This window comes from Apium graveolens, chromosome 5, assembly GCF_009905375.1.
Source record: "Apium graveolens cultivar Ventura chromosome 5, ASM990537v1, whole genome shotgun sequence".
Classification (NCBI taxonomy): domain Eukaryota; kingdom Viridiplantae; phylum Streptophyta; class Magnoliopsida; order Apiales; family Apiaceae; genus Apium; species Apium graveolens.
Genome location: NC_133651.1, coordinates 204,562,335 through 204,585,794, shown reverse-complemented (window position 1 = coordinate 204,585,794; position 23,460 = coordinate 204,562,335). Strand labels below are relative to the sequence as shown.

The 23,460-nt window shown below is 34.9% G+C and overlaps 2 protein-coding genes and 3 non-coding genes across 6 annotated transcripts; 2 read left to right on the top strand and 3 right to left on the bottom strand.

Moving 5' to 3' along the window:
• Positions 1-26: 26 nt before the first annotated feature.
• LOC141661557 (GDSL esterase/lipase At4g16230-like) lies at positions 27-2,051 on the top strand. The gene is made up of 5 exons (XM_074468564.1): positions 27-416; positions 524-654; positions 748-993; positions 1,151-1,406; positions 1,674-2,051. The coding sequence occupies exons 1-5, from the start codon at positions 164-166 to the stop codon at positions 1,898-1,900; spliced, it is 1,113 nt and encodes a 370-aa protein (XP_074324665.1). The 5' UTR covers positions 27-163; the 3' UTR covers positions 1,901-2,051.
• Positions 2,052-6,618: 4,567 nt separating this feature from the next.
• Positions 6,619-12,237, top strand: LOC141724715 (putative protein phosphatase 2C 42). 2 transcript variants are annotated; one of them, XM_074526949.1, is made up of 4 exons: positions 6,619-7,278; positions 8,194-8,564; positions 10,540-10,776; positions 11,785-12,237. In XM_074526949.1, exons 1-4 carry the CDS (start codon positions 6,966-6,968, stop codon positions 12,016-12,018), a joined length of 1,155 nt encoding a protein of 384 aa, XP_074383050.1. In that variant the 5' UTR covers positions 6,619-6,965; the 3' UTR covers positions 12,019-12,237. The 2 variants fall into 2 exon arrangements, with proteins under 2 accessions (XP_074383050.1, XP_074383051.1); XM_074526950.1 differs by having other exon boundaries at positions 6,620-7,278; positions 11,806-12,237.
• Positions 12,238-13,053: 816 nt separating this feature from the next.
• On the bottom strand, positions 13,054-13,135 carry LOC141663034 (small nucleolar RNA snoR118). The gene has a single exon (XR_012551125.1). It is a non-coding gene; the product is annotated as a small nucleolar RNA snoR118 (small nucleolar RNA).
• Positions 13,136-13,202: 67 nt separating this feature from the next.
• On the bottom strand, positions 13,203-13,274 carry LOC141663008 (small nucleolar RNA R66). Its single transcript, XR_012551102.1, has one exon. It is a non-coding gene; the product is annotated as a small nucleolar RNA R66 (small nucleolar RNA).
• A 9,112-nt stretch (positions 13,275-22,386) lies between these two features.
• On the bottom strand, positions 22,387-22,493 carry LOC141662590 (small nucleolar RNA R71). The gene has a single exon (XR_012550697.1). It is a non-coding gene; the product is annotated as a small nucleolar RNA R71 (small nucleolar RNA).
• Positions 22,494-23,460: the final 967 nt, after the last annotated feature.

Genomic DNA, 23,460 nt, shown 5'->3' with positions numbered 1-23,460 from the left:
TATATGTGCACTTCTATGCTTTTATCTTCCTAGCATTTTATGCTACCATTTCACACAAGATATCCATAATTTTGTCTTAACTTTCTTGTTTTTTACGTACTACATGTTTAACATTGTGCGTCAAATTTTGGTGGGAAAAAAAGGTTGGAATTTGTAGATAGAAATGGCTAAACTACTGCAGAAAATGGCTGGTTCTATGGATGCATGTCAAGTTCTGATATTACTTTTCGTTCAGTTGGGGATTTGTTCCGCTGCAGGATTTTCTGCTAGTTTTATATTTGGTGATTCTTTAGTTGAAGCCGGTAACAACAACTACATTACAACACTTTCTAAGGCCAATTACCCTCCAAATGGAATTGATTTTGGGAGGCCAACAGGCCGATACACAAATGCAAGAACTATAGCAGATATTATAGGTGGTTCTTGTGTGTTTTTATATGCATATGACAGAACAATAACCTCAAATTTTGTATATTAATCATACATTTAGGCTGCATTTACAAGTTCTTGTTTGTTATAACAGGACAGCAAGCGGGATTTAAAAATTTTGCTCCTCCTTATTTGGCTCCAACCACTAGGGGAGCTGTGATTCTGCAGGGTGTCAATTATGCATCTGGTGGTGGAGGAATTGTTAACGAAACAGGAGCTCTTTTTGTAAGTTATCTTGTGTTTAACCCACGCAACATCATGGTTTTGTATAAATTGAGAGCTGACACACAGTGTGCTTATGTTTTATGTGATGTATAGGTTGGTAGAATCAACTTTGATGCACAGATTGACAACTTCGCCAACACAAAACAAGAAATTATCTCTCAGATAGGCGCTCCTGCAGCAACACGGCTATTGGAAACTGCACTATTCTCCGTTACAATTGGTTCAAACGATTTCTTAAACAATTACTTGGTGCCTGTGGTTACAGAAGTCAGGCGAAGAATAGACCCTCCAGAGATTTTCATCAACACCTTGATTTCAAGATACAGACTTCAGCTTACGGTAACTTGAGTTTTATCTAAAGCGTCTATTAACACCTAAGCATGTATACATATCAAGTAACTCTACTAAATGATTACTTTAGGAGAGTAGATAACTTAACACAGTACCAGATCCAGCATTCCATAAAAGAACCCAAGTTCTGTTTTTGTTCTTGCAGAGACTATATAACTTGGGTGGTCGACAGTTTATTGTCCCCAATGTAGGGCCACTGGGGTGCACACCTTATCAGAGGGATGTAAATGCAATAGTAGGGGACAACTGTGCTCCCAGAGCGAATCAACTCGTGCAGTCATTTAATCGCCAGTTAAGGAGTCTTCTTATGGAGCTTACAGCTAAGCTTAGCGGATCAACATTTCTTTATGCTAATGTTTACCACATTTTCGCTGATGTCATTCAAAACTACAAATCATATGGTAATAGTGATCTATAGCCCTTCATTGTTAATTGTTATAAGTAGCATTTACTGTTCTAATTTCTAAACACTGATGCTTAAACTATAAACTTCTACCACTGAGATAATTTATACAGTTTTTTGGTAATGGACCAATAGTCAACTGCATCGATATTCACACATTACTGCTCGAATCTTCAACAAGTAGTAAGAGTCCTAGGGTCGTATAAAGCATCTTATATCTATTTAGATGATAGAATCTGATTATAAATCACTATTGTTTTTACAGGTTTTGAGAATGCCAACTCAGCATGCTGCTTTTCTGCAGGGCGACGCGGTGGTATAATCCCTTGTGGTCCTGGTCCATCTGCAGTTTGTCCAGACAGGTCCAAGTATGTATTCTGGGATGCATATCATCCAAGTGATGCTTCTAATTCTATCCTAGCCAAGCGTCTAATGGATGGAAATTTGGACGATATTGCTCCAATTAATCTCAGACAACTAGCTAACCGCTAGCTCTGAGAATACATTTGCTATCGTGTTGATCATAATGTATTACTTATTTTTATAAAATTCATAAGAAGAATGGTTCTCGAGGTTATGTTACAAAACTTTGAGCTATATATTTGTACTTAATGAAATGTACTTATTTGTATAGTTCTGAATTTCTTTAACATAATTATGAATTGATATATCTGTATTATAGTAATAATATTTGAGAACTAAATCTATGAATCTCTACATGTATCTTAAGAATCGAATCATTACCGGCTTCTGTAGATCTGTCAAGAAGTTGACTTGCTGTTGTTAGAGAGTTTTCAATCAACAATTAACACAGTCACGACCAACCATGAAACCTGATACTAGATTGTTTTAAAAACAAAGAAGCAACAATAAAACAACAGTGCCAAACTTGATAAACAGAAACTTGCTAGTTTGATTCCCTATCACATAACTATACATCTAAGCAATTTAGAAAATATATAAAAAAATACACCTATCTATCTGAGCACATTTCTCCAAGTAAATCAAATCCGGAGCACACAATTTCGCCAAGTAAATCAAATTCTGAGCGTACAGTCTCGTCAAGAAAATCAAATTTATTCTTAGCACAATGCTGTTTTCTGTGCTTAGATCTCTTTTCTACTCTGGACATTGTATTTGCATTCTCTGTCTATGTTCTCCATAACTGGAACCATAGGCAAACTTTTTCTTAGCTATGTGCTTACGGCTTACCTCTCTCGGCTTACCTCTCTCATATACTCTTGTTGTGGTATTTGCATGCTCTGTCTAAGTTGCGTTATGATTGAAATTATAAGCAAAATCTTTCTTAGCGCTCTTGTCAACTTTCAGCATGGTACTTGCGTGCTGTATCTTTGTTTTCTCATTTTTCAAATTATAAGAGCATGGTCTTTTTCAAAATTACCTGAACCTTCCCGGGCCTTCTTTTCGTGGTTCCAGAACCTAAATCACCTTTGAGAGGTGTTCTCTTAAAATATTTGCAGACAGCTTTAGAAACACCATCAAAATTCTTCTAATTTAAGTGTTTCCAGAACACACTCCTGAACTGTGCACTACTCTTATTTGTATCTGAATCATCATCACCGTTGTCAATTGAATTGGAGGCACAAGTACTCTCTTATTGTAACTCTTGTGCTGATGATGGTTGCGATTTTAATAGTTTGGGACTTCAATGTGGGATTGGTTTAGAAACAGACATGACGATTGTGCACCTATCTAGTTACAAACAACAAAAACTTGTGACATAAATGATATTGCATATTAACAGAAACAGGGAATTGTAGCCAGCAGAACTAAAGCACAATCAGATAATAAAAGATTTATGCACTATTATAAACCTACAGTTGAACTTAAACTCTGATTCTCGGAATCCATATTATTATAAAGTGCTTCTCCAATTTAGTTTGTGAAAGACAAGCACTAGGCAAAAAGATGTTCTACCTCTTTCGTGTACTTTATGTCATGTTAAAGAGTGAAAGTTACAAACATACAATCAAAGCAATAACTATCAAGTCATTTAATTATCAGAAAATGATTATTATTAATATTATACATTGAATCTTTTAGGAGGCGGTTTCTTTGTGAATTGACAATGTCTTAAACACAACGTAGTAAGATCAAAGTTGAGAAACATGGGTAGGGGAGGATCTAGTAAGGAGGCACCAGGGGTCACGTGTCCGCTAATACTTTTTCCTCAAATTTGGGTTGAAAGAAATCAAGGCCCATGACCCATGTTGTCTTGTTGTGAGTAGAAAACAAGAAAGAGCTCCAGGAGAATGGACCCTCATAAACTGAAGTTACGTTAGAGAGGGCATGAACCTGAACCCCACAACTCCACTATTAGGTGGTTGGTTGATCGTTACCCCGGCCAGGGCCAACCTGGCCTCCTCTGTACTTGTATTTGAAGTGACTTCACTGCTGTGAACCTTGGCTGTGCAGGCAGGAGGACCATGGCCTTAGCGTCAACCTTTAGCCTGCTTACCTGCCATATTGCCATATTGCCATGCCCCCTTCCCCTGACATCTGTTCTGTCTTGGGCTCATCTTAACTTGGAAATATTTCTATGTCATCGTCATTTAACTATTACAACTCATCCCTGTTCATGCATTTGTATGTGAATTATTTTTTACAAGATAACAACTCAACAAGAGTCTAAACAGATATTCTTATATGTTCCACTCAAAAACTTATTACCTGATCCATAGGAACATCAGTTTTTTAGTTGAAATGTCATTTCCATAAGCTAAAACACATTATTTACCCTCAAGTTTAATTCTCCGGTTGAAAGCCATCCCAATAAATTCAAAATGTCTTTCACATTACGTTTGAGCAGTGAATTTCTCAGACACATTTTGTTTCACCAACTTGCTTAGTAGGACCTGCAGAAAAAAGCATCATTCTTTCAATGTGTAAACTGAGACATGTTTTTAAACTTGTTGTACATCAGGGGCCAGACTTGTTTTCAAATTGGCCCCAAGACATGAGATGCCTACATCATGATGGTAAGTGCTGGGGGACTGTTTTTTGGCCATGCCTGTATCAAAGTTTTCGTCACGACTATAGTCATTATACCATCAATACCATTCAGCATTAGCAAGATTATAACTGATGATATTTGTGTTGTGTGCCACTGCCCTGTCTTTTGTTAACAGGAGGTACTATAAATCTCACAGATATTCAGTTTTTTTTTTTTTTTACTTTTGATTAATGTCTGATGTTCTTCTTGTTCATGTCACAACCAACTTATCTATATAGGTAATCCGTGTGACAAATAAAATAGATAAAATTAATAAGGGCTAATTAAGATCTAATTGTGTTGTTAGGATACTGACAGAGTATCAACAATACTTGTTTTGAATGTTTATAAAATGAGTTGCAAACTGCAAGCACATTTGCATGTGCTCTAGCCTAGACTTGGTTTCCAGGTACCTTCTTAACCTCTCTTTTACTGTCTTTCTCCCTTGGAAACCTACAATTTTTTTAATGTTTATTAGATGTTAAGCTGTCCTTTGTTTTTTTTTCAAAACTTTATCACATTACAATAATGCTTTAGTTTAATGAAAATATGTATCATTTTAAAAGTGATGATTTATTTTATTAAAAGTTTAAAAATATTTTTTTTAATAAAACGCACAGTATTCGGTTTAAAAATTGATTCGAAACACTTGTGAAAATACGTAATTAGATCGTCTAGATTCTTTCTTTTCAAACGTTTATGAAAACACGTAATTAGATTATCTAGATTTTTTCTCGTAAAATTGACGAAAATAACTGATAAAAATAATTGACGAAGATAACATTTTTATATCAATATTTAAATGACACACTTACGCAAAATTGTACATTGTTGCTAAAAATGAATCTAAAAATAATTATGTGACATATTTTTTAATTACACTGCTTAAAAAATATAATTCGAAGCTTCAAAGCAAGCGTTTACTTTAATGAAGAGGTGAACTCAATAAACGAGATAAGTAGATTCTTAGATACAGATAAGCATTCCCCTATATAAAAGCCTTACAAAAGCCTCATGTTACGTACCTACAATTAGAGCTGGCCAAACGAGCGGTTTGGATCGGCCCGCTCGCTATTCGGCTCGCCGGAAATTCGTACAGTTCGCCTCGAGACGTGCCGAGTCACTATTCGGATCGAACCGTTACTTAAAACGAACCGACCACGAGTTAATAATCTGAAAACCGGAACCGGACCGTAACCGGACCGGCCCGGCCCGCTTTAACCGCCAACGACTTTGCAATCACGAACCGGCACGGCTCGGCCCGCAAGTCCTGGCCACGCTCCGCTGCAACGGTCCTTTGCAACGGTCACCTTGCTGCTCTGCTCTGCTCAACGAAACGGTCACCTTCTAACGGCTAAATTATTAACGGTCCTTAGCTCTATAAATTGTCTCCTCACTCTCAATCTCTCTTCACTCTTAAACTCTCTCTCGATCTCTCACTCTTAAACTCTCTTCACACTCTCTCTCTTCAGTCTTCACTCAGTTGTTCGGCGACAAACAGTAATTCACAAATCAATTGTAACATTTTTTTAATTAATAAAATTTACAGAGATACCGTCCTCTTTTCCTTATAAACATGTTAGTTTTATAAATTCAAAAAAAACACAATTTTGAAAAGAAAAATTGAAGTTACAAAAAAAATTGTTTCTTTCTTTTTGCACCACTTATTTGCTTTTTTAAAAATAACAAATTTGTTTTTATCATAATTCGTAGCCATCTAAATATTATCTAAATAAATATAAATATAAATATATATTTATCAATTTTTCAATTTCTGATTAGTATTCTCAGACATGTACATTCGCCTGTATTTCTAAAAAAAACAAAAAAAAACAATTCAATTCGCCTTTCGACTTTCCACTATACACAAATAAAATGATTATATAATATCTGAATTCGCCTGAATTCGCCAAACTCGCCTGAATTCGCCTGAACGAACCGCTCGCATTGGCCAAACTCGGCTCGCATTCGCCTAACTCGGCTCGCATTCGTATAACTCGCCTAACTCGTCTAATTCACGAGCCGATCCCGGATTATCACTTTATCAAACCGGCACGACTCGGCTCGGCTCGTTCACTTCTGCGTGCCGTTCACGAGTTACTGCCTAATTGATTCGGCTCTGTTGAAACTCGGCACGGCCCGGACGGGTCCGACAGTCTGGCCACCTCTACCTACAATACATACACATACATACAGAAATGAGAAGAAAGTGAGGGGAAGAAAGAGAAGACATTGAAAGTAACACCCAACAAATTGCTTCCCTACACCACCTTCTTCCTTACACATTCTTGTTCCTTCACCCTCCAACAAATCACTTATACACACACTCTCTGTATCTATACATTTCCACACTCACCCAAAATTTCACTTCAGTTTTTTTTTGAAAAAGACAATCTTTTCGCAATATAATCTCCATTTCTTGAATACCCATCTTGTTAAATTGCTAAAATTGTGATAAAAAAGTGATCTTTATTGATTTTGATAAAAAAGTGATCTTTATTGATTTTGGAGTTGTTGGGGGGTTTTATAAGCAAGAGATGTGGGATGGTTCATGGTTTGATGGATCTTTTATCTCTTTGTTGGAAGCCTTTTAGGGGGAGTAATAGTAACAGTAGTAGTGTTAATCATAGTAATTTGGATGGTGATTTTGGGAAAGATGGGTTGCTTTGGTTTAAAGATACAGGAAAATGTGCTAGTGGGGATTTTTCAATGGCTGTGATTCAAGCTAATATGGTTCTTGAAGATCAGAGCCAGATTGAATCTGGTACTTTTGGAACTTTTGTTGGTGTTTATGATGGTCATGGTGGTCCTGAGGCGGCTCGATATGTTTGTGATCATCTGTTTAAGCATTTCCAAGGTTTGTGCTTTCTTGAATGTTTTTGGTTTTGTGTGTTGGTTGTTTGACTAGTGTGATTGTTGTTTAAAGTTGTGATCTTTATTTTGGTTTGTGTTTTGAGAATTGCGGGTTAGTTATTGAGAGTGATGGTTTAGTTAGTAGATTGTTGTTTAAGTAGGTTTGGATTGTTTTAATTGGTGGTTTGAGGAATTAGTTTAGTGAGATGGTGTACTACTGTACTATGATTGTGCTTTTGATGGGATTGTAGTTGGTAAATTGCAAGTCAAGGGTTTAGATTATGATGTTAAGTACATTGTTTGGCCTTTGGTTAGTGGTTTAGCTGTTGAGATTAGGGAGTGTCGTAGCAGGTAGTGCTGCTGATTTGATTGCATAGTTGGTCACACCCATGTTCCGTAGTCTCACGTTTTTAGTTTCTTATAAGAGTTAGCCAATCGATTTGCTGCTTTTTTAATTTTGTTTGCATCCTACTCAATTAGTGAGGGGAATTAGACGTTAAACTCATAATGGCAACACTTTAATCAAGAGAGGAGCTCTGCTACTAAGGTGTATGCCCATTCAAGTGAAGCATACAAGAGAGGGTCTTGATTGTTTGACTTCAAAATTTACTAGGATTAAATATGTAAGGGAGGGAAATCCAATTAAAGCTTTGTAGGGGAAATAGAATTCCTGACCCTAGAGCTCCAAGATGGAGTCAAACACTTGAATTCTATGTTGTTTTTTTGTTTAAAAAATTTACAATAAATTGTATTAGGTGCTCTAATTTCCAGTCATATTGTTATCTTATCCTTTATACCTCAACCCTTTTCCTCTTCATTAAAACCCCCAGTGCAAAGTATGCGTACTTGTTACCATCTGGGTTCAACTTTTTGAGATTTTTTTATTGTTGGCGTTTCATTAGGTTTGGTGTTTATGCAGCAAAGTTGGCTGATAACAATGGTGTTGTGACGCCTGATACAATCAGTAGAGCTTTTCTGGAGACAGAGAGAGGGTTTACTACTCGTGTGGAAGAAATGTGGCCTACTAGTCCCAATTTTGCAACTGTTGGAGCATGTTGTTTAGTTGGAGTGATATATCAACAAACTCTGTTTGTGGCAAATCTTGGAGATTCCCGTGTTGTCTTGGGCAAAAAAGTTGGAAACACGGGAGTTATGGCTGCTATACAGTTGTCTGCAGAACACAATGCCAATATTGAGGAAACAAGACGGGAGCTAAAAGAATTACATCCTGATGATCCTCAAATTGTTGTCCTCAAACATGGAGTTTGGAGAGTGAAAGGCATCATTCAGGTGATTCAGACTACAATGTTTTCATAATGATATACCATTTCCATGAAAGATTGTCCAATTTGTACTTTTTCTAGCTCAATTTTACTCATTTTAAATTTTAATTCCAATTGTTATATAATAAAATCTTCCAGTATCTTATCTATGTTAAATGTCACTAAATGAGTAAATGCAAACTACACATTTGAAGTTTTTGATGAATCAAGTGTCTCCAAATTTACGAGTCAAACTGACTTTTTAATGTCGAAATGGGGGGAATTGCGGATAGCGTTTTTCAGTATTCCATTGGTGTTGAGAAACTATGAGTTATATCTTTCCCTTTTCATCATTGCTTGAAGAGAGTAATTTGAAGCATTGAATATATATGTTTGTCTGTATTTTTATCATATGTAATTGTGCATATATACTATCTAGGAAGCAGAGGAAGTAGGGACACTTGAGTCGCCATCGTTTCCCTGTGCCGGATACTTGGACACTCGTGTTCCCGTGTTGGACAGGCGCGGGGATTCTTCCACGATCCTAATTTTAAGTTTTGTTTTCACAAACTGTAGTCAAAAGTTTTGTTAACTAACTATTCTACAAAATTAAGTATCAATGTCTAATTGCAAACACAAGAGTATCTATGATCACATTTTTTAATATTTATTTCTTTTGTATCTTGAAATGAATAAATTATGCAATTTATTTAATTTTCATATATTGTTTTGCTTTTGTTATTTTAACTGGATTAGCTGCGGGGCAGATGCCCGTTTATGGTAAATTTATGGAGTATATTTTGTATTAAATTTATATTTATATCTTAGTATACTATTAGCACGAGCTACTGAGCTATGGCTCATTTATTTATTGAAGTCCACATTTCAATTGTGTGGATTAGAGACTTGTTGGTAGTTCACACACTATATATAGATACTATGAACACACTATATATAGATATTATGAACACGACTGATGAATTTATTTGGATTAATTTTCCAGTTGACACTTGGCGGTGCTTTACAATGAAGTGCTAAAATATGCAAAGATACTATATACTGCCTATGTTTCATAATATTAGTCATTGGACTATTTTGCACAAACTTCAAAGAGTTTTGACCACTTTGTTAAAATTACTATTTTTAATTGTTTCTTTTTGTAAATTATTACTACTATATTTTTATTCATAGGAAGAATTTTTTTAAAATAATCATCCCAAGTATGTGGTCATATATCTTTGAAGTGTGTGCAAAAAAGTCGAGCGAACTGGTATTTTGAAACAGAGGGAGACAACAGTAACTTTTGTGGATTTGATAATCTTAATATTTAATAAGTACAAGTAAATGTTTTCAGTTAACTGTCATCCGTTCTTGGGTATGGGCTGGGCTGCTGGCTGTCAACATGTTATGACCTAACATTTTAAGGAAGTTCCATACATTAATGTTCGTAGAATATTGAAAAATGGCCTGTGTATCTTGAAATATTCTAGGTTCTATGTTAAAATCTTTACGGGACTGAAACTGAAATTTCTACTTCTCATCTTTTTAGCATAAACAGCATTAATCAGCACATTGTTTGGAATTGAAACTCAAACTTGTATTGCCTTCTTTTTAGCATAAAACAACGTCAAACAGTGCATTGTTCGGAATTCCTTGGATTTTTTGGAAATGGTGTTCCGCTTCATGGATTCTGTTACCTGTTATTATTGTTTTTCTTCTAATGTGATAAGTGTTATACAAAGTTTTAATGCATAATTGGACTTAGTTTCAGAGTGGAAGTAATATAATTTCTCATGTGTAGATGTGCTTTTAATAGCTCCTCAATCTTCCATGTCTTCCTAGAGATTATTTCTAGCTTATTGATGGAGAAGTTTATATTAATTTTAGTGTAAATTCTAATGCATGCCACAAAACCTGCTAAAAGAATATTATACTTTGTTCAGAATGAACTATTGTTGATTAATCTTGACTGGTTAGTTAATCACAAAGAACTTTTTATGCAGGTTTCTAAATCTATAGGGGATGTCTATATGAAGCATGCACAGTTTAATAGGGAACCAATTAATGGAAAGTTCCGGCTTCCTGAACCAATGAACATGCCCATTATGAGTGCAACTCCATCTATACTTTCTCATCCTCTTCAAGAAAATGACTCTTTCCTTATTTTTGCTTCTGATGGTTTATGGGAGCACCTGAGTAATGAAAAAGCTGTGGAGATTGTCCAAAACAATCCTCGTGCGGTAAGATTATATCATGACTCTCTTAATTATATTTAGTTATTCTATGCCTTAGTGGCACTTAAAGAAGTTTCCAATATTTGCCTCACAGTTGACATTTCTATGTGAATCAAAGCTTCGAATTACCATTTAGATAAAAAAAAAAGGTTTCAAATCACCCTGCTTCTTCGTTTACAATCGTTGCAAAAAAGTATTGCACTGGAAATCGGGCGAATATTGCTTTAGAAGTATTTTTTCAGGCTTTTGCATTATGCAAAAAGGAACTTATTATCTAAATTTGGTAGAACATTTGCTACACAAGGTGTTTAGCAGCCATGTGGAGTGTACGGTCTTGTGAGCTGGCTGTGTAACTCGGAGTACAGATAAGATCAGTTGCAGCTGATTCTGTACTTACCAGCTAAGAGCTGGTAACATCTTATGCGATAAATTAGGTTATTCGGTGTCCTATTATTGTGATTCCGGGTGACACTATCATTGTGATTTCCGGTTCCTGAAGGAGTAGCCTTCTTTCTCCTGCTCTGGAACTCCTACGAATTACCTTTCCATAAAATAGAAATTTTATCTGTGTCGAAGAACTCAGAGGCAATGGCAGGTTGGACATACTTCCTGTTGGGGAAACATGCTGTCAAGCTATGCCCCTAACCTGTCTGCATTGCAGGATATAAATTCTATGCCTTATTATCCAAACTATGCTGGCCTGTTCAGGTCATCAGTCTTCCGTTGTTTTAGTCTAGGAACTTGTTTGTGGGAACGACAACTATGTTAAATTGCCTAGCCCAGAATTAAATTATGTGTTGTGAAGTATGGATTAATGGATATATGATCTTATATAATAATCATAATTTCTGAATGTAATGTACTTGGCCTCCTAAGTTATAATTGAAGGTCTGGCAGTTGCTTCTTATTTTAATAATTTGGTATTTACTGGTGGTTGTTAATTGCTTAAATTGGTTTCTGTTGCTATTATTTTTATATATGTGTCATGCTTCTCATCTCTAATCTTTTGCTCAGAATATCTTTCTTCTGATGCAGGGAAGTGCCAAGAAGCTTGTCAAGGCTGCTCTGCAGGAAGCAGCTAGAAAACGAGAGATGAGATATTCAGATCTTAGAAGGATTGAGAAGAAGGTGCGGCGCCATTTCCATGATGATATAACCGTATTTGTTTTGTTTTTAAACCATGACCTCATATCCAGAGGCATGGGGCTAGGTCATCAACTCTCACTTAGAAGTGCTCTAGAGCACTGATTGTTTTCTGTATCCAACCATATTTTATTGCATCTAGGTAGTTCATCAAGAACTAAACATTTACGGCTAAGCAAGCAGCGTTCAAAAACCAATTTTGCTCTGATTCTGAGAGAACATCTATATAATTAGTTTATGACATGTAGACAACATATTTTGTGGATAGCTGCTTAATTTTTTTTATCCTTCCAGCAACTAGAAATGCTAGAAAGGTCCATCTTACGTTCTCTTTGTTTGGCAGAAGATAGCTTAATTTGGAAAAAATTTCTGTTGCCTGGTTTTTAAAGCCTCACGAGTCGTGGCAGCCATTATTTTTCTGAACTTTTCTTTATTGCTATTAAAGTTGTTATAGGTAATAAATTGGATACCAAAATTTGTTTTCCAATCATGTGACATGTGCCTTAACAGTTATAAATGTATTGGTGAAATTTATATTAATCTATGTGAGTTAATTATTATTAATTGCATTATATCAACCAAAAATATGGAAAAATTGTACATTTAGCATTTTTCTTATTGTAAATGATTTTTGCACATTAGAGAGGAAAATAAATATTTTCAAACATCTTACAATACTTCTTGGTATATTTACAACTGAAAAAGCTAAATGTCCTAAATTGATACGTTAGTGACAGACTATAATGCAATTAATAATCCTTTATTCACATAAATTTCACTATTAAAATTATTTTAAATTATCAATATCACGTCGTCCATTTTTAAAATTCCAAAAAACTCATTTAAAACATGGTTCTATGTTTTACATTGTTCATTTAAAACCTAGTTCTTTGTACATTTACCTCAGTCTACATGTATTTATTAATAAAAATCACTTGATCGTAACGAAAAGAGAGAATATTTCAATATTAGAGATGCTTAATTTCTTGAAACCAAGTTTTGTTAAACCGAATACCGAAAACAGAAGCCAAGTTTTTAAAATCAAAGTTGTCTTTAATATGGGTTACGGCCAAAAAAACTAATCAAAGAAGTAAGAAAATACAAATTCCTCATATAAACCAACAGTAAATATAAGTGGGTAGATCAGAAATAGCTTTCTAGGCTGCATAGTTTATGCATCAATCAATAATTATCAGAGCCCAGTGCAAAATTCATCACTTCTACTACTATTTATAAAACAATTAATTAATTATATAGTTTTAAAAATAAATAAATAAAAATTAAAGGGAATCCTCAGCAACATGCTTATAGTTGTCATCCATAGTAATCAGGTCTCAAAGATTATTCATGCCATCACTGGATCTTGTAATATAAAAATAAAATAAAATAATAAAATAAAAGCAATGAAATTAGAATGTAGCTGGAACTTATTCACTGCGCCTGGGAGCATAAAAAAAAGATGATTATACAAAAGGCGAAGCGACTCAACGCCCATGCCTAAATTGGATATTAGCCCTCCCTCCAAACAAATATATATGTTTGGAATCATAGAAATTCCTATCCCTACCCTTGTTCAAGGATTCCCATGTCCAGGCTTCATCCCCCCTATCAACCAATTTCAGTATAAACAACATAAACAGAGAGAGAGAGAGAGAGAGAGTTGAACACAACAACACAACACAACAACGATAATGGTTTATGAGTGGGTTCTCTCTTTGTAAATTGTTTGGATATAAATACTGTATACGGGCGGTTGCAATTAGGGTTTGGAAATTAAACGGGCCTTCGTTTACTGGGCCTCAACTAACCATGCAGAGTCACGTAAGGGGGTTATTTGGGCTCCTTTTTCCTTTTAGGCCCTTTCACTAAATTACGGGTTAATTTTTTTAATCAAAGTGAAAGTTACCGGGAGGCAGGGGATAACGAGATCAATTTACAAGTTAACTAGTTTCCGAAACGCAGCCACCTCTAAAATAATGTTTTTTTTTTCATTTTTGTTTTTTTATCTTGGTCATTCTAAAATTATAAATAATAAAGAAATATAATAAATTAAAAATTTAAAAAGTCGTTCTCTGCTTAAACATATTTATTTCAATGAGTTACCCTCTCATTATTCACAAATATAATATCATAAAATTATATTATTTATTAGTCTTGTAATTTTTTTTTCTACTTAATAATATAACGAATTTAGAAAATTACAAAATTAGAATTAAAAGATATGAGACACGACAACTCAACGCCCTCGTCTTCTCATTTACATAAGTATAATAATATAATATAATGATATAATGATTTTAAAAATTACTGAGAAAAAATGTTTATACATATTTATCCTTATAATATTTTATAGTTTAAAAATTATAAGGAAAGTTTTAAAAAAATATAATTTAAAAAATTGATTTTAGTTATTGATGAGAAATAGTATTAAAAACAAATTTAGAAGAATGTTAAGATGATAAGTTGATTTAAAGAAAAATGAGAAATTTTAGGAGAATATTATGATGGTAAGTTGATTTAAAAAATCTTGATGGAAGATCTTGTAGAAAATTTAGGAGAATATTACGAATGATAATAAATATTTATAGATACTTGTATTTGTAATATTTTATAGGCTAAAAATTAAAAGAATTTTTTTAGAAAAATATAATATGGTAAGTTAATTTAAAAAGAAAGAAAATAAATGGTAGTAAAAAGGAAATTTAGGGTCGTCTCAGTCTTTTCCTTTATATAAATAAACATTGATTTAAAGAGAAAGTAGAAGTTTTAGGAAAATATTATGATGATAAGTTGATTTCAAAAATCTTAATAGAAAATCTTGTAGAAATTTTAAGAGAATATTACGAATTAAGATAATATATTTAGAAAAATATAAGGTAATTGTAATTTTTGATATTTATTAACTCAAAAAATTGAAAAAATTAAAAAGATAGAATGTGACGATTTGAGATGCGCCACCTACACGCTTTCGTCTTCTCCTCATAGTTTACTACGCTGCGCTTCACAGCGGCATTATAAACGTATTTTTAAATAAAATTAATAAATAAATTTATTTGGATTTCCGGTTTCATATTGATTAGAGATAACAAAATAATCCAATTTGATAAATACCCGATCCGAAACCCGAAATTTTGGATTTACCGAACCCGATTTTTTGGATTTGGATTTAATTTTTAAACCCGAAATTTTTTGGATTTGGATTTTAGGTATACCGATTCGAAATCCGAAACTCGATCCAAACCCGATCCAAATCCGAAACCCGAAAAAAAACTTAATATTATAATTATATATTACAGATTATAATACATTATATAAGTATATATATTACACATTATAATACATTATATTTAATTTAAATATATATTATTTACATATTTTACATTATACAATTTACATATTATTGTATAATTTATAGAACATATAAATTTTTATTTATTTATTTATTTATGTAAATTAACTAATATTTAAATTAATAAAATTTAGTTATTGCATATGTTTGGTAATGAATTACACACGGGGGTGAATATGTTTTTGTGTTTTTATGCTTTTCTTGAATTGTTAATGGTTGTGAACAAAGTAAATTAAATCTTGCAATGAGATGTGTTGATACTGAAATTAAACAAGTAATAACAGTGAACATAAATCTTTCAAAACTCACTTCATTTTATGTTAAAATAAAAAATATTTTGCTACAAAATTTATAGGCTCTTTGTTGATAAAGAGTTTAGCTTCTTCCTTGAGATAATACAAGATTTTTCTTACCAAAATTGTTACTACTAACAAAGAACCAGTGTTAACTTTATATGATAGTTAACTACTGGTTTACACAATGTATAATAAGAGATGTTGTTCACTTTAGTAAACTGTCACTAATCATTCCATTTTAGAAAAAGTATATCTTTCATTTCTGGCTTAGCATATCTTTGCATACTATATTAACTTTAATCTTCCTTTGTCAGTTAATCTTCACCCTTGATCTTGCACACTCTTCAAACTGCTTTTTGTAGACTTGTCAATCCAACTGGTTGGATTGTTTATTGATTGTTAATCTTGGATATTGACCTGGTCTGCACTTTGTACTTTGAGTTTTACCTCGAGATCTCTAGTTTGATATATAGAGAACTTGACATCTCAATAAGTATAATAAATTATTGAGATCTCTCATTACTCTATAGTTGATTTGACTTGTAGAGGTTTCTGAGTTCTCTATAAGAGAATTTAGCTTGTCGAGATCTCTCCACATCATGTCTTCACTTTGGCTTATAGATATCTCTGAGTTCTCTAGTGACTAATTGACTTGTCGATAACTCAGAGTTCTCTAGTGATATTTGACTTGTCGATATGTCAGAGTTCTCTGGTGATAATTGACTTATCGATATCTCAGAGTTCTCTAATGATATTTGACTTCTCGATAACTCAGAGTTCTCTAGTGATGTTTGACTTGTCGATAACTCTGAGTTCTCTAGTGAAGAAATGACTTGTCGATATCTCCAATCTTCATGTCTTCAGTTTGACTTGTTGATATCTCTGAGTTCTTTAGTAGCTTTCCAGACTTCTTTATAAGTCATTCTGGAGTTCTCGAATGACTTCTCTATAACACTGAATCTGTGACTTGTAAAGATCTAGACTTAAAATATTTTTCTCAAAACAGATTTATTAAACTCCATGCTTCTTCGTAATTCTTCTGAGGCATGATCTTCTTGATCTTCTTCCAGATAGAATTCTTAGGCTTGATACTGTTTAAAGAAAAAGACTTCAGTCTACTCTTTGACATTTTTACAGACTTTAAATGTTACAATACAAAATGCAAATTGAGATTACAATACAACTTACTTAGGGTTGTCAATTTGATTTAGTCTTGTTATTGTATAGGCATGTATTGCACAATAATCTCCCCCAATTTGTGAGAAGATTGCTTAACACAAATTCATGCATGTTGATAAGACTAACCCCAAGTTATAGTGGAAACTAAGATTAATACATATAAATGGACACAATTACAACTTTTTTACATTAGGAGATTTACAGAGTTTAAATAGGTACAAGCATCAGGTAAAGAATGTTTTTGCTTCTGCTACTTTTCTAATGAGATCCTTTAAGTAATCAAGAATTTTAAGTTCTTCTATAATAGGTGTCCCACTTAGAGCTTCTACAAGTTTGAGTCTGTCTACCTTTGGATAATTGTTAGATATATTTGAGATGTCATGTCTAATCTGATTTGTGTTTAGTTTTCAGAACTTAACAACAGGACATATCAGGACTTACTGGAAATCAGAACTTACTGAAGTCAGAACTTAATATCAGAACTTAAGGCGTCAGAAGATATATATCTGTACTTGTTAGGTCACACACACAGTAGAAGGGGGTTAAATACAGTGTTTATCACAATCAAATCAAATATAAGAACTCAAGTAACAGAAAACAGATTTTATTCAATACAATAAACTCCGTTACAATATGGAACTGTCCTCTCTCAGTGATGAACAACTTATCACGAGAGCTGCTAGGGTTACAATAAATAATAACTTCGATTATGATAACACATATAGTGTAAACCCTATGTCTGTGTTTATATACTACACAGTTACAAGATAATCTCTAATTGATATTAAATATGATTATGTATCCTAAAATATATCAATTAGATATCTTCTTTTCCAAGTCTTCTATATTTCATAGAAATCTTCTCCATGCATATCTCTTCTTTATTTAGTCTTGATCTTCTTTCCTTTCAATCAGCTTTTCCTTAACTATTCGTCCTCCCGCACTTAAGTTCGATATCCATCTTCTGATAATTATCTCCTGATAATTTAAGTACTGATATCCTTAAGTTCTGACTTCCAGTAAGTGCTGATTTCAGTTAGTACTGATATTTCTTGTTTGTTAAGATCTGAAAACTAAACATGAAACACATTAGACATGATATCTCAAATATATCTAACAGTACTTAAGTGTGGGAAGACTTTAGATAAGGAATGCGGCTGATTTACACGAGAAGATCTGAACTAAAATAAAAGAAGATATGCATGAAGAGTTAGATGACTAGAAGACTTGTAGAAGATATGTGATTGATATATTTTAGGAGACAGCATTATATTCCATATCAATTAGAATATATCTTGTAACTGTGTACTATATAAGCACAGCTTAGGGTTTACACTATATGTGTTATCATTATCGAGAAACATTATTCATTGTAACCTAGCAGCTCTTAGTGATATTGTTCATCACTGAGAGAGAACAATAGTTCTATTATAACAGAGTTTATTTGAATATACTTGATCTTTGTTACATACTTGTGTTGAAATCGATTTGATTGTATAAATACTATATTCAACCCCCTTCTATAGTGTTGTGTGACCTAACAATAACCATTGTCTAGTAAATAAATCTTAAATCTTGAGAATTTTCCAGCTTTAATGTTTAAAAACTTTCCATCCTTAGAGATTCTGCTCATTCCTTTTGCTTTGAGTTCTTCAAATCTTTTAATGTACATTCCAATCTCCTCATCATACTTCCTCATCCTATCCTCATATTTAGCTTCATTCCCTGTTCTTCTTTCCTCTCTTTCAATCAACCATTCAGCCAAAACAGATCTCCATGCTCTTGTAGCAGTATCCTTATCCTTTAATAAACTTATCACTCTCTTTATTACTGTGGGAGAAAGAGAGTCCATTAAACTGCAACCAAGAAATGTGAAAGACCCAACTTCATAGTAGATTCCTACTTCCTTCAGAGTTACAACCCGGACTCTAACTATTGCCTCAGCTAGTTGTTGAAAATAATCTTCATCTGAGATGCACCAGTTTAGGGGTAGAAAATCATTTTGCTTGAAATAATTCCAGATGGCCCTTTCAGTGACTTCCTCTTTTTCAACAGGCTTGGTTTTCTCTCAACAGACTTGTAGTTGATTTTGAGTGTTGGTTTTGCAGAAGGTAGGTTTGTGATTTTCTTGAGAGATGTTTGGCTTGCGGTGATTGGAATTTTTAGAAAGGTGTAGGCAATTTGCTTGTATAGGAATTTTGGCTTAGAGGTTAGAGGTGGTTTGGTGATTGAGTTTGTTGGCTTTGAGGGTTGAGCTAGAGTTGTTTGGATTTTTAGGGTTTTTTGTGGTTCTGAGCCATCATGCCTTTGTTTGCTTCTTCTTTCTCTCCTTTTATTTTCACCATCCTTCTTCTCATCCTCCTTTTTCTCTCCTTGATTCTTGTCCTTACTGCCAGTTGCTTTAGAAGCTTGACTTGGATTTGAGCCAGAAGGCTTTTATTTGTCATCCTTCTGTTCATCACCATCCTTGTCTTTTCTTAGATTGTATTGAGTATTTTACAGCATGGTGTTAGGATTTACAAGATATCTATCCAAGATCTTTATCATTTCCACATCCTCATCCTTTTTGTTCATTTTGTACTTTAGATCAGACTGCAAATTCATGATCAGCCTCATATTTGATCTGACACAATGTTTAGGAACAAGGAGATGTCTGGCTTGTTTGGTTGTTGGACATACATAAACTACTCCTTGGTTTGGATATAGATAGGCTTCTGGAAAAGCTGCTATCTGTGCCTTTTTGAGCTCTTGGAGAAGTTGAGTGTTTTCTGGAATAATTGGATTCACTCTGTCAATCATTACATCCAGTTCAGATGCTCTTAAAGTTTGAAAATTTGTGAGAGTCACCTGAAGACACCTGTTCATACCACCATCATTGATGTTCATGACAATCCTTTTCTCCAAAAAGTTATCAATTTTCACCACCACTGCCCTTATGAAGTTGATGTTCTTGGCCAAAGGTTTCTTGCAGGTCACATAGTTATTTTGAAGAGACACTCTTAGTGCTGTAAGAAGGTCATTGAATTTCTGATCTTGATTGGGTCCTTCTGCAGCCTTTAAAAGTCTTTCTTTTCCAACATCAACTTGAGAAGAGCTTTGACCAACCTGAATAGGCTCTTTAGATTTTGCCTTAGCATCTCTAGATTGTTGAATCCTAGCCTCAATGTCCCCCTTAGTCTTGGTGACAGGCATGAGTATGGGAGTTGGAATTTCTGGCCTTATTTGTTCAGGTAGTGAGGGCAGTGGTATGTTGAGTTTCCCCATAATGGCTCCCAAAACAACAAAATTTTGCATTTGGAGATGCTTGTGAGAGTCCACCAGGGTTTTGATGTCTGATTGTTGACTCTTGACTAGAGAAGTCAAATCCTAAACTTGAGCATTGAGGGAAGCATTGGAGGACTATAAGTCTGATACTTGTTGTTGAAGAGATTTAATTTATAGATTTGTAGAGGTTGAGATAGGCTGTTGTGAACTTGTAGAAGTTAAGGAGCCAAAAGTTGCTTCCACAGCTTGTTTGATGCCTGATAAGTGGCATTTTATACCACTTAGAACGTCTTAAAATGGCTTAAATTGGTGTCTTGAAATCAAGTATTTTGTGTATTTGATGCGTTTTTCTAGTGTTTATGCATTTCAGGGTATTAGTTGCATTTCGGAGGAGGAATCATCAAGAATAAGCCTTGGCATGTGTTCACCATTAAGAGAGGAAAAGAACGGGCATATTACGGCGAAGAAATGGAGCAAACCTGGAATTTTTCCAGTAGGGTCCTGCGCGCCCGCGCAGCAATGCTGAGCGGCCGCGCAGCAGCCTTGCGCGCCCGCGCAGAAATGCTGAGCGGCCGCGCAGGGTCGGGGAAAAAGCTGAATTATTTTAGACTTCTACTTCTGTTTGGCTTCCAACTTCTATGTAATCTGAGTTTTATGGGACTATTATATAAGTAGATTTGAGACGTTTTCATAGGGATATAAGAAGGAGATTGTGTTTTAGATTGTGTTTTGCAAGAAGCGAAGGAGATAAGGAAGAAGACCGATTTAGCACACTGCAGCGAAGAGGAAGCATATATTCTTGTGATTCTTGTTTCGTTGTAACGTTGGATGCTAGTTTTCTTGCTTTGACTTATTTACTCTTGTGACGTACTCTGTTTTAATATAGTTAGTTTAGTTATTATTTTCTTGTGTTGTTATCATGATTTCATATGAACCCATGATGGCGATAAGTTCTATTATGGGCTAATCGTGATCATGGGGTTGCAACGGATTTATTATGGAATTCTTTAGTTAATTGTTTAATACTTTAGTGTGTGATGATTGCATGATATCTAGTATTGGTTGTGCGTATTCGTCTTATGTGCGTCGCGAACATATAAGATAGGGTGTTAATCTCTTGTGAAGCGACGGTGGATCTTGAGATTTAGAACTTGCCATGCTAGCATAGGTTCATGTACGTTGTGCATGATTAGTGGGTAATTCTAACAGTTTTATTTGCCCTATGTAATCAAAAGGAATAACTTGTGCTTAAATCGTTGTGTTGTCAATTTCTGTAGACATATAGGAACTCAACATAATTGATGACTATTCAACTTCTATCTTAATTGTGGATGCTTGGTAGAATGGTATTAGTACAATGAAAGTTGGCTTTTATCAGTTTCGTGTTATTCGATTAATATTATCACTGTCACATGCTAAAGGTAATAACAATGGCTATAGAAGGAAGTAATAATGAAGTTGTGATCTCATGAGTGTTTTATTATTGATAAATTGAAGTGTTAGTTAAGTGGTTAGTTAAGTAGTTAATTATAGTTAATATTTAATCAACAATTTTAAGTGTTGTTATCTTAACATTGAGAAGTAATCATACATTGGTGAGTAAGTTTAATTAGACAATAACTTAGTCTGAGTCTCTGAGGGAACGAACTAGAAAGTATTTTATATTACTTGCGAACGCGTATACTTGCGTGAATATTAGTGCGTGATTTCGCCCTAACAAGTTTTTGGCGCCGCTGCCGGGGACTCGGCGTATTTGTTTAGTTTATGTACTTACCATCATTGGTCATTAGGACTCAGTGATTAGGACGTAGTAGTTAATTACTCTTTTCGGTTGTGTTTCAGGTACTTTAGCAAGTGTTTATGCAAACTCGTTCTCGTGCTCGTAAAAGGACCTTAGATACAGCTGAAGAGAAAGACGAAGTTCTTGATACTCCGGAGAAGTTAGATTTTGAGGATTCGGATTCAGGAACTGAGCAGAAAGAACCAATAAACATGGGAGATCGTATTGTTCAAGCTGATCCAGCTCTTATGGATTTTTCTCGGCCTAAAATTGATGACATTCAGTCAAGCATCCTTCATCCGGCTATTCAAGCTAACACCTTTGAGATCAAGCCGGGCACTATTCAGATGGCGCAGAATTCTGTTTCTTTTGGAGGAGCGGCAACTGAAGACCCCAACATGCACATAAGGAATTTTGTCGAGATCTGCAGCACTTTTAAGTATAATGGCGTGACTGATGAGGCTATCAAGTTGAGGCTTTTCCCATTCTCACTAAGGGATAAGGCAAAAGATTGGTTACATTCTGAACCAGCTGGGTCCATCACTACGTGGCAAGATCTTGCGCAAAAGTTTCTGGTGAAGTTTTATCCAATGGCAAAGACTGCTGCTATGAGGAGTGCTCTTACTCAGTTTGCGCAGCAACCTACAGAATCTATGTGCGAGGCTTGGGAACGCTACAAGGAAATGTTGAGAAAATGTCCACATCATGGAATGCCGGATTGGATGGTAATCACTGGTTTTTATAATGGTTTGGGGGCCCAATCTCGGCCCATGCTCGATGCAGTAGCTGGAGGCGCCTTATGGGCTAAAAGCTATACTGAGGCGTACAATCTTATCGAGATGATGGCTGCAAATGAGCATCAAAACCCAACTCAGAGGATGACGTCAGGCAAGGTAGCAGGTATTCTGGAAGTTGATGCAGCCACCGCTATTGCAGCCCAGCTCCAAGCGCTATCAATGAAGGTTGATTCTTTGGCTACGTATGGAGTTAATCAAATAGCTATGGTTTGTGAGCTTTTTGCAGGTTCTCATGCTACGGATCAGTGTTCTCTTGTCAACGAATCTGTTCAGTATGTGAATAATTATCAGCGACAACAGCAGCCTATGCCAGCGACCTATCATCCTAACAACAGAAATCATCCAAATTTCAGCTGGGGAAATAATCAGAATGCTATTCAGCCACCATATCAGCAAGGAGTGAGTAAACAGTTTAACCCACCTGGATTCCAGCAACCACAGCAGTATGCTACAAGGCAATCATATCCTCAACAGGGAAGTGCAGCTGCACCTACTAGTGCTGATTTTGAGGAACTTAAGCTGTTGTGCAAGAGTCAGGCGGTTTCTATCAAGACCTTGGAAAATCAAATCGGTCAATTAGCCAATGCAGTGCTCAATCGTCAACCTGGCACTCTTCCCAGTGACACGGAAGTACCAGGAAGGAAGGAAGCTAAAGAGCAAGTCAAGGCTATTACCTTAAGGTCTGGAAAAGTAGCTGATGCTGAAAAGGCAAAAGAAGTCGAAGCTGAAGTTAGAGATGAAGAATCTAAGCAAAAGGAGAAAGTGGCGGAACCAAAGAAGACTACTGTTGAACACACTCTGCCTGAGGGTAATACAGAGGAGAAACAGCTCTATCCTCCACCACCTTTTCCTAAGAGATTGCAGCAACAAAAGCTGGATAGA